Raw genomic sequence first — 11815 nt, forward strand, 5'->3', positions numbered from 1 at the left:
TTAAATCTAGATCTACTCATCCATTTTCTTCTTGTTCAGTTTCTTTCTTTTTCCTTCCATCATCCTTCTTCTTCTTCTCACTATTGCGGCCTTCCATCATCCTTATTCTTCTTCAGTTTTAAATCTAGATCTACTCCACCACCGCCTTCTCCTTCTTCTCTTCGAAGGTGGCAGCCCTTCCATCATCCTCTTCCTCGCCGACGGCGGTTCTCCCCTCTTCCTCTTCCACGCAGACTGCAAAAGAGGCTATGGTGACGTTGCAGGCGATGAGGGAGAACGATGCGGAGATAACAATGCGACGCAAGCGGGGAAGAGAATACCAGCGTGAGTTTGTGGTTATTTTTTTTTTCGGATTTTTTTTTCTCATTGTCTTTCTTGTAGTGTGAGTCTGTGGCCTGTGGGTATATATTTTCTCATCTTTCGGATTGCCTATTACTATAATTAAAAAAAAAAATTGTTTTTGTTGTCTGTGGGTAGGAAACTAGAGCTTTGCAAGAATTCAAGGCATTGGGTGGAAATGGCCTTCATAGCATGATCTTTAGATTTACAGCACTGGGTGGAAATGGAGTCATTTATGTTTACACCATTATCTTTAGCTTCTTCACTCATTGACACACGAATGTACACAGTACACAAACAAATTTACACTGCTATCATGTAATCTTCTAATCTTCTCAGATTTATTTTCTAACATATAATTTTTATGGATAGAATGACTTATGATTTATACGATTTCAGTTTTATATTTTTTATTTTCTTTTGCAAAATGATACGATTTCAGTTTTTGTAAAAAAAAAAAAAAAAAAAAAAAAAAAAAAAAAAAAAAACTGAAATCGTATCGCTATTTTTTTTTAATTTTTTTAAAGAGATACGTCTTATCTCTATTTTAAAAAAAAAAGTAAATTACCTTCAACGTCGGTTTTTACAAACAACCGACGTTGTATGTCATTTTTTAAAAAAATAAAAAAGCTACGACGTCGGGTTTTTTAAAAAACCGACGTCGTATCTTAATTTTTTTTTTAAAAAATACATACGACGTCGGTTTTGATAACCGACGTCGTATCATTTATTTATAACGTCGGTGAGAACGACGTCGCAAAAAAAAACGATGTTGTATGTCAAAAATAACCGATGTTAAAAGTATTTTTTGTAGTAGTGATAGCAACATGTCTTCAACAGAGTAGTATTTTCTATGCATCACATGCATTTTAATTCTCCAACTCAGGTCATTTATGAACAAATCCAATGATTATTCCTAATACCTTAAGGGATGTTTCTCAAAATATATTATGCGCACATTAAAAAAAACATCCAAATTTGTACAAAAGAGTACACTGTATGATCTCTAAAATCGTTAAAAGCATTGCATGCCTTAAATAGAGATCTCTTGATGTTAGCATAATACTAACTAAATTCTATGACTTGTATATGACTTAACTTAAGCACTATCTCTAACGGCTAAGAGCTCAGAGTTGACGCACGCATCAGTCACTCCCACTCATTAAGATAGCCAAAATATAGCTTAGTCACATAAGCTTTTCAACAACTTAGACAACAAACTAAAACTCTAAGTTTCAAAATTTTGAATGTTAAACATACATCATAACTTCCCAATTAACTTCAAGGTCCACTTTAAACGAACTGAATATAATGAGTCTTACTTTTATGTCTCGCAAAATTGTCTCGATTCTTACTTAATATTGTTAATAGCGCAGGATTAGTTTTGAAGAAACTAAAGCCTATTAATTGCTAAAGAATTTATTAAATGACAATGCACCACAAGTTAAATGCTTTTGTTCTAATAAACTTCTTAATATTGTTACAACATTTGCATAAATATTATTAAATGACAATGCACCACAACCAATTATTATTATTATTATTATTATTGTTATTATTATTATTATTATTATTCGTATTATTATTAGTTTTAGTATTATATTATTATTATTATTATTATTATTAAAATGAATTCGGTTTGGTTTGGTTTTTACTAAACCGTTCAGTTCGGTTTACAAGAATCCCGAACCGTTCGATTTTTCGGTATATTACTAGTTTGCTTCGGTATGGTTCGGTTCGGATAAACCGAATCGAATTGTCCACCCCTAAAACATACAATCCTATTTGGAATGTATGAAGACAATTAAATCCATAAGAGCATCTTAATGATCTTTTTCTAAATGATCACTCTCACTGATTAAGCTATCCTTCAACGAAATTAATAATATACACAACTCTAATCGATTTGACCAACTAAATAATGAAAGTATAATTCCCACCATTAGTTGGGCATACTAAATAATCAATTTTAGGTCAAATTATAGTCCAACTAAAGGAATAACTAATGAGGACATAACTCCCACCACAGTTGGACATCGTACTCTCAAAGCGGGCCAGCCCGACCCATTAAGCTCGCGCCATAGTGGGCCTAATTTCTGGCATGCCGGCCTACCAGGCCCGCAAGCTAGGGTTATTGCTGCCTCCTTCCCCATGGGCTTTTTTTTTTAATTATTATTTTTGAATATAAATATATAAAAGTGTGTGTATATATATATATATATATATATATATATATATATATATATATATATATATATATTCTTTAAAAAAGGGGGTCTGGCCCGCTCTTTCGTGGGTCACTTTTTTTTTTGGTAGCCCTAACCCGCCTCACTGGGGCAGGTATGGTGCTGACCTGCGAGCTTCGGCCACTTTGACAGCTCTAGTTGGACATACTGAAAAACATACTTAAGTACCCAAACCACGCACCTTAAGCACAAAAATTACGCACCTTAAGAACCTTAAGTTTCAATAACTCACACACCTTAAAGCATACAAATCACGCACCTTTAGAAGGATAACCATGTATCTTAAGCTTCAAGTTGACCCACCTTAAGTTTCAATAACTCACATTAAGCACACAAGCCACGCACCTTAAGCACAAAATTCATGCACTTTAAGCACAAAAACCATGCATCTTAAGAAGGAAAATCACTCACATTAAATTTGACCTAGATGCAAAAATTACCAAATTGCCACCGCATTCTTTTTTTAATTTTGTTAACCTTGGACGTTGATTTAAGTAAGATCAATGGCTCATATTTAACCGCACAGGACACACCCAACCGCACGGGAACCGAATTATATATATATATATATATATATATATATATATATATATATAGAGAGAGAGAGAGAGAGAGATTAGATAATGATAATGATGATGATAAGGCATTTTAAGGTTTAGATGGTTTTTAAAAAAAAGAGTGTTTATAATAACGTTGACTTGACTTTATGCGAATTATATATTTGCTTTATAGAAAGGATTAAATTAAATAGTAATTTTTATGATGTGAATAGGATTAAGGATTAAATAATACAGTATTTTTATAATGTGAATAGTTGTATTAGATATAACTAAGTATAAAATATTTGATTCTATATGATAATATTGATATTTTTGAATATTACAACTAAATATTACTAATACATAATAATGGTGATGATTTTAAGTTAAAAAAATATAAAAATAAAAGTCGCTTTGTTTAAGTAGTAAATAGGAGTTGAAATAAAAAAAAAATTAATAATTAATTAATTAATTAAAATTAAATATATTTTAAAAATATTACGCAAACAACCATAAAGTTATGAATAAAGTTATGGATGATTCATGAAGTAGATCATTGTGGTGCGCTAAATTAATTGATGGTATACACAAACGGGAGTTTTCCCCTAAATTTGGTGCGGTTTTTTAGAGTCGTGTGGCTATAGTTGTGTGCCTATATATAGCGATTTGTGTGCCCATTAGTTGATATGTGTGTGCCCCATATGAAACAAACTGTCTTATTTGACCAACGGGCCGGTGTGTATACGACAGTGGAGACAGAAAAACGAACAAAACTTTGATCAAGTTGTAAAGACTATTAGTAGATAATTTATTACGCAATGGAATTTAAAAAAATAAATAAAAGTGTTAGCAATAAATTTCAATGTGAGTGGTGGTAGAGAATTCGATTGTGTACAGTTGTGTGCCGATGTTAAGTGAAATGTGTGCCCATTATATGTTAATTGGATGCCTCATTTGAAAATAAACTGCATTTGGAAGCCAATCCATATTTAATAGTCAGTTTCGTATAATGTGAATACCGGAAACCATTTTACTATACATTTAAATACCAGTGGTCAACCCATTGATGCACAAGAGTCAGTATTGTCTCCACTGAGACTCGAACCCACCACCTCCCGTATAAAGGAAAGGGTTTGATGCCACTGGACTACAAGGTCCTTGGCAGATGGTGCCATGAGTTAAAAACCAATTTGCATGTACAATAATCATTAATATACAAGTACAGTTGTGTGGCTATTAATACTTTATCATGTGTCCCTGAATGGACAAATGTGTGCCAAGTCGAATAGTAATAGTTTTTGATATAACAAAAGACTGACTTCATTTAAAAAAAAAAAAAAAAAAAAAAAAAAAAGAAGTAAAAACTGACCACTAACAGGTTTTTAAGTATTAAACCGTGAAAAATGATAAACTGGGAACAGTGTACTATAATTATAAGAACGTTAATGTTGTGTAGCAGTATAATTTTTAGTATTTGGTAACTGGAGATGAACATTTTGTATATGTCATAGCTTCACTCTATTGGTGTACATTTAGTAATAATAAATAATATTACAAAAAATTATAATAATAACAAAGGTATACATCCCTATTTTTGGTGATGATAAAGTTAGAAATGGGTTTAAATTACTATTTAAGTTACTGTTTTGAATGTCAAACATTGTTATATTTATTGCCAATGTTCACTAATTAATGTGTATGCCATGCAAATAATATCATGTACATTGACTACTAATTACGCGAAGTACGCGAAGGTACAACCATAAAAAGTGTGTGACGTTTGGAGCAGGATTAAACCAAAGACTCGATGTCACACTTGTGACCAACTTGGAGATCGACACGACACTCGTAACTGCCCTCTTAAACCAAAGAAAAAGAAATAGAAGAAGAATAAAGGAAATGCATAGACTAGTTTTAAAAAAAAACAATGTAATTCTTCAATGACAATAAAGATCATGTAGAACTCCAATCCGTATGCTTATTTCAATTACAAAGGACAAAATTTTATTCACTGCTCACTGCGTATGAAAATGTTTACCTGACTACATAAAGTAGTGGAGGCACACTATTTATGATAAAAGAACACACAACACTAACGGACCGTGCACACAATTCCCACGAGTATTCAAGCAAAAGGATCAATAAATAAGTCCTGCACATTTTTTAATATCATCAACAAGTGTAGAAAGCAGCAAGGTGTTTATGTATAAAATCAAAACAGAAGGGTTGCACATACCGCCGACCTAAACGGCACACAAAAATAGGCATCCTTGGCACTTTATATACCTTACGACAGTGTGTGCCAAACAGTGATTTATCGTGTGCACGTCATGACATAATCATGTATAGCCTTACTTAGACAACCCAAGAACAAACACGACCAAACCGCACATGAAGGGCATTCATATAAGTAAACCCCGGGCACATTGAATATAGTGAAACACAAAAGACCACCAAAAAGAATATAATGAATGACTACCAAGCTGCCATGAAAAACCACAACGTTTACAAACAAACCATGACACCCTAACTCTAACATTAGGAAACCTCCCCAATTTCTCTACAGTTAAATCAGTATTTGGAGCATCACACATAGGAACTCCTGGCTCATTGACAAAATCGTCATCCTCGTTAGAAACGTGAGACGAACACCCCACATAAGGTGCACCCCTGTGCCTTTTTGCTGTCACAAAGAAACACATACAATTAGCAATCGTGGCACACATAGCGATCCACTACTGTGGCATACATAATAATAATATGTGGCACACATAGCCACCCACTATGGCATACATAATAATAATATGTAGCACGCAACAAAAACACCCCGTGGAAAAACAATGCCGGCGACACCACAACCGACTATTTATAATGATAAATATTGTTACTAATGATAAATATTGTAATGTTTATAATTGAAATTGTGATATTTACAAAATGTAAGTCTATTGTAAATATTGCACTAAATCTGTTATATTTTATTGTCCTAATTAATCATAACTAATCAAACCAACTATTTCTATTTGTATTATTTCCTTTAGTTTTTTTCATTATTTTAAAATTTTATTTTTTATGTTTAATAGTACTTTTAATTTTGTTTCTAAATATATAAATTTTATATACTAATACTAAACTTAATATTACAAAAAATTGAATTAAAAATTTTTAATTCAGTTTTTGATAATACTAAATTTAGTATTAGTATGTATATAAAATTTATATATTTAAAAATTATATTAAAACACACAAAAAATTAAATTTAAAAATAATTAAGAAATACTAAAGAAAATAAACAAAGAAGAAATAATTGATTTGACTAATTAATATTAAATAGGATTGGTAAAATGTTATAAAGAGGGTACAAATTAAGTAGAATAGTGGGAGAGTATTTTGTAATAATTCATTTAATAGTTAATTCCATTTTTTGTCTTTAGATTTATAGGTGACCATCTACTTTTAGTCTTTTTATGAGGACATCTTTATTTGGTCTTAGTATTAGTGTGACATGATCTTTTTGGTCTTCTGTCAACAAAATCATTGACCCGTTATATTTTATATGTTTATGTTTTTTAAAAGAGTCATAATTAAAGAACGAAATGCCCTTGTGTTTAACGATATTTCAATTGTTTTGTTGATAATAAAATACTAAAAATGGTCATGTCGCAATAATACTATGACCATAAGTGAATGTTCTGAAAATAAAGAACTAAAAGTGGGTTGTAACCTATAAATTTATCACCAAAAATGAAATTAAGACTTATTTAATTTAAACTCTTCATTTGGTTTCTTATTATGTATCAAAATGCTGAAGACTTGTATGCAGCGCTCTGTCTTCTTAAAATCCTAGCTGCTGCAGTGGTTTGTTTTTGGGTTCCCCTCCCATTCAAACAAAAAAATAAAAAATGCTGAAGACTTTTCCTGGTAGTTGCCCAGCAGGTCATATTTTCTGACCTGTTCTTATTTTCTTCAACTACTATACCAAGATTCCAAGACCATATTTTCTGACCCGTTCTTATTTACCTCCTATATGTCCTTTACTTTACCCCTATAAATATCCCACAATATAATGACTTCCCATCTTCATTCTCTCATTCATAACTTCAATTTCCGATCCACTCCGCCGCCCTTAATTATAATATGTATCCATCAGTTTCAAGCGATTATAATAAATCTCCGCCGCCTTCTGCTCCGCCGTTCCACAACGAGGCTCCGATTGGCATCCCGGTAGGTGGTCCACCGCCGATTCAAGCTCCCGGCGTTTGGTCCTCCGGTCTCTGTGACTGCTGTGACGATGTCTCAAATTGTACGTATATATGCTTTAATGTTTCTCTCTTTCTCTCTCTATATACACACATATCTGCGCGCAAGCACCCTGTTCTATTTTTATTTTTATTTTCAGAACTTTTCATTTAGTATTAAATTTTTGCAGGTTGCATAACATGCTGGTGCCCATGCATCACATTTGGACAGATTGCCGAAATTACGGACAAAGGGGCAACTTGTAAGTAAATACTCGTTTAGTCTAATCTTATATGTCTGATTTAGTTAATAAGATTTGATTAAAGTTATTTGTATTTTAATTTTTTATAATATTATGGGTCCGTTTAGAAACTCGAAAAATAACTTACCAAAGTCATTTTCCAAACTTTATGCTTGGATATTCAAAAGAAAATTATCATTCCGGACAATTGAAAAATATAATGGTCCATTAACAAAAAATATCTTTCTAGATTTTTAATCGAAAGACATGTTTTAGATAATTTGTTTTCCATCGCTCTCTTTTCTCTCATTTCTTTGCAAACTAGTTTTCAAAGTATTATTACCATAACCACCACATAACCCCACCACCACACCACCACCAACATCACAACCACCATACTACTACCACCACGAACATCACCACCACCACCACACAACCACCACCATCACCCTGACCGCCAGCGCAACACAACCACCACCATATACCATCACACTACCACCAACCATCTTACCACCATCGCCACCACCGCCACAGCCACCACCACCACCACTAATTATTATTATTATTATTATTATTATTATTATTATTATTAAACAAATAATATGCTCATTTAAAAGAAAAAAAAAGAACCAAATAGAAAAATTAAAATTTCTTTGAAAACAGAAAAGTGTAATTTTCTGACCTTAAGCTAAACACTAAAAAATTAAAATATTTTTTTGACCTTTAGTATTAGTATATATAGACTTTATATATTTAAAAACTACATTAAGAATACTGATAAGCACAAAAAAAATTAAAAATAATTGAAAAATATTTTTAGAGAATATTTAAAATATAGTTTATTTGACCAATAAATAATAAATATGATAGATAAAATATATAAGTCTTAGCCAAACGTTCTTGATCCACAAGTGGAGTCATGAATCTAGCTACGTTCACAAAACAAAAAAAAAGTAATAATAATAAATAAATAAAAAATCGAGCAAAGTGCTTTTGTTTCAAATGAAAAATTATTTAGGGCGAACATAAATAACAATAGTTAAGTCTAATTTAAATTAAATGGAAAAAATATTAAAGAAGAGGAAAGCATATACTCCATTTTGTATATTTGGTTAACGAGGCTTTACTGAAGTTATTTTTAATTTAATTTTTATAATATTAAATTTAGTATTAGTATACAAAATTTTATATATTTGAAAACTACATTAAAAGTACTATTAAATAAATAAATAACTAACTAAATTTAAGAATAAGTAAAACAAACTAAAGAAAATAAAAACAAATAAAAAAATTGATTTGACTAATGAATAGTAAATATGACAAGTAAAATGTGATAAATGGAGTAATAAAATATTACTCAGCAGTCAAGTAGTTTGTATCTCAATGATACCTTTGTGGCTCTCTGAAATGGGAAGTCACAGGTTTGAACCCCAGTGTTATAATAGAGTCAGTAGTACTAAAAAAAAAATATTACTCCATAGTTATATGCCTATAAAAGAAAAATTCATAATTTTTAGCATTTACTTATATGCAGCTTGTGGGGCAAGTGGAGCCCTGTATTGTCTCATATTAGCTGTTATTGGATGCCCTTGTTTCTATTCATGCTTCTATCGCTCAAAGCTTAGGAATCAATATATGTTGCCTGAAAGCCCCTGCGGAGATTGCCTTGTCCATTTTTGCTGTGATAGCTGCGCTCTGTGCCAAGAGTACCGTGAACTCAAACACCGTGGATTCGACATGTCAATTGGTATACATCTCTATCTCACTTTTATAACTTATTTTCAATTTCATGACTTACAGTATATTTAGTAGAATGGTAAAATTAAATAGGTTAAAATAGTACTCCGTAACTATAAGACTGGAGTTAAGGTAGGTATTAATGTGTTTGGATTATCTCTAAATTTTATTTTGAATATCATAAATTTGCCAGCTTCAATTAACTTTTAGAGTAAATACAAGTGGAGGTCCCCGACTTTGATGGCACCGCCACTTTTAGTCCTCAACTTTTAAATCAACCACTTTTAGTCCTCCGACTTTGATGGCACCGCCACTTTTAGTCTTCAACTTTTAAATCAACCACTTTTAGTCCTCTTACTTTTTATTTCTAGCCACCTATGTCCGCCCTTTACAATTGGACATCTAATGTCATTTTTTCAAGGGTAATTCAGTCATTTCATAATTAATGTATTAAGTATTATGTTTCCTCATCAGAATAATTGAAGAAACCCTATTCTCCACTCTCCTTTGTTAACACTAAATTTTGGACCAAATGACTGAATTGCCCTTGAGAAGATGACATTAGATGTCCAATTGTAAAGGAAGAACCATAGGTGGCTAGAAACAAAAAGTAAGAGGACTGAAAGTGGTTGATTTAAAAGTTGAGGACTAAAAGCGATAGTGCCATCAAAGTCGGAGGACTAAAAGTGATTAATTTAAAAGTTGAGGACTAAAAGTGGCGGTGCCACCAAAGTCGGAGGACCTCCACTGATATTTACTCTAACTTTTAATAAAAAGGTAAAGTAACCAATCAAACAATGTCATATCAGTTGAAAAAAATTATGAAGGGAAAATTTTTAGGGGTGAGTAGCATTACCCAAAAGTCAAAACTATATATAATTATTAATTACTTTGAAACAATGAAACTTATGGCTCCATAGTAGTTTTGACTTTTTAATTTTTTTTTAGTTGGCTAAGAATAAAATAATTCGAATATACCCCCTCCTTTGTACGTTGACTTGAGCTATGTGCGCATGCAATACTATGAGACAAGTCAACTTTGATCGAGTCCATCGAGTGCAAATATTGTTAGATGTAAATATTTAACATATTCAAACTTCAAAGTATGCATTTTTAAAATTAAATAGAAAATAGGATACGAAATGATATAATGTATTATGAATAATTAAAATGATTACATTTTGTTTCAATACAATAAGTATATATACTATGTACTATATAGAATGATGGTTGTAGAATTTCTGCTTCAATAAATTGAAAAAGTATGTATAAACAGATATTACGACTCTGTTACAATATAGTATTTGTTCTGAATCTACTGGACCTCCCATTTGGAAGAGTCAGTTTGTGTTACTAGATCACAAGGTTATAGAGTGAATAATACTAAAAAAAAATGTATTAACGAATCATTTCTGTTTTTCAAGGATGGGAAGGAAATATGCAGAGACAAAATATGGGAGTGGCAATGACTGCTCCTGGTGTTCAAGGAGGAATGAACCGATAATTCAGTTATGCATTTAGAGTGGTTCAACTACTTTCTTCCAACAATAACATATTAAATGTTTCAAATATGTGTGTGTCTGTATAAGTAATTTCTCGAGTTTTACATTTGCTTTGAGTGTATGTTCCAATGCAATAAGTTTTAAGTTTAATTAATGTATGCCGCAAAAGTAAAAAAATATTAATTTTTTCATATATTTATATTAAATTATAAAAATAGTCCCTTGACTATATCGATTTGACTGATTTATTCCTTCTGTTTCAAAACTGTCTAATTAAGTCTTTGACTTTATTTTATTTTTTTAAAACTAATTTTGCTGGTGAACATAAGATTAATATGGTCATTTGCTCATACTTTACCTCTGAGTAAATTACCAAAATGATATCTTGACTATATCGATTTAGCTAATTTAGTCATTTGACTATCATTTGGTTAACCAATTTGATCCTCATATTGTCAAATACGAGGACCAAATTGGTTAAATAAATGATAGTCAATTGGTTCAATAATGGTATGATCATTATATCCCTCAAAATATCTTATCAATTTGGTTAGAGGACCAAATTGGTTTATGAAATGATAGTCAAATGATTAAATTAGACAATTTTTAAAAGCAAAGAGCAAATAAGTGAAATCGATATAGTCAATGGACCATTTTGATAATTTACTATTTTGAAATATCTTTTAACTTTTTAAATATAACAAATTTCAATATTATTTATGTTATTATATAATGATAATAAAAAAACACTACAAGAATAAAAATTGAATTACCTATGAATTTATCTACAAATTAAGTACTTACAGTTTAAATATCTGTAGATTTACATACAAATTTCCATAACTACATTAACTACCTATGTATTGTATTAATTAATCTACAAGTTTGTGCATTAATAACAAATTTAATTTTTCTTCTAGTGAAACTTTGAAAATCTTAACAAGAGTGTGTGGCACGGCTAGCACGTAATTA

At 31.1% G+C, this 11815-nt stretch overlaps 1 protein-coding gene across 1 annotated transcript; it reads left to right on the plus strand.

Annotated features, from left to right (window-relative positions):
• The first annotated feature begins 7195 nt into the window (after positions 1-7195).
• LOC116017089 (protein PLANT CADMIUM RESISTANCE 2-like) lies at positions 7196-11049 on the plus strand. Its single transcript, XM_031257615.1, has 4 exons — positions 7196-7427; positions 7554-7625; positions 9139-9351; positions 10766-11049. Exons 1-4 carry the CDS (start codon positions 7262-7264, stop codon positions 10843-10845), a joined length of 531 nt encoding a protein of 176 aa, XP_031113475.1. The 5' UTR covers positions 7196-7261; the 3' UTR covers positions 10846-11049.
• Positions 11050-11815: the final 766 nt, after the last annotated feature.

This window comes from Ipomoea triloba, chromosome 4, assembly GCF_003576645.1.
Source record: "Ipomoea triloba cultivar NCNSP0323 chromosome 4, ASM357664v1".
Taxonomy (NCBI): Eukaryota; Viridiplantae; Streptophyta; class Magnoliopsida; order Solanales; family Convolvulaceae; genus Ipomoea; species Ipomoea triloba.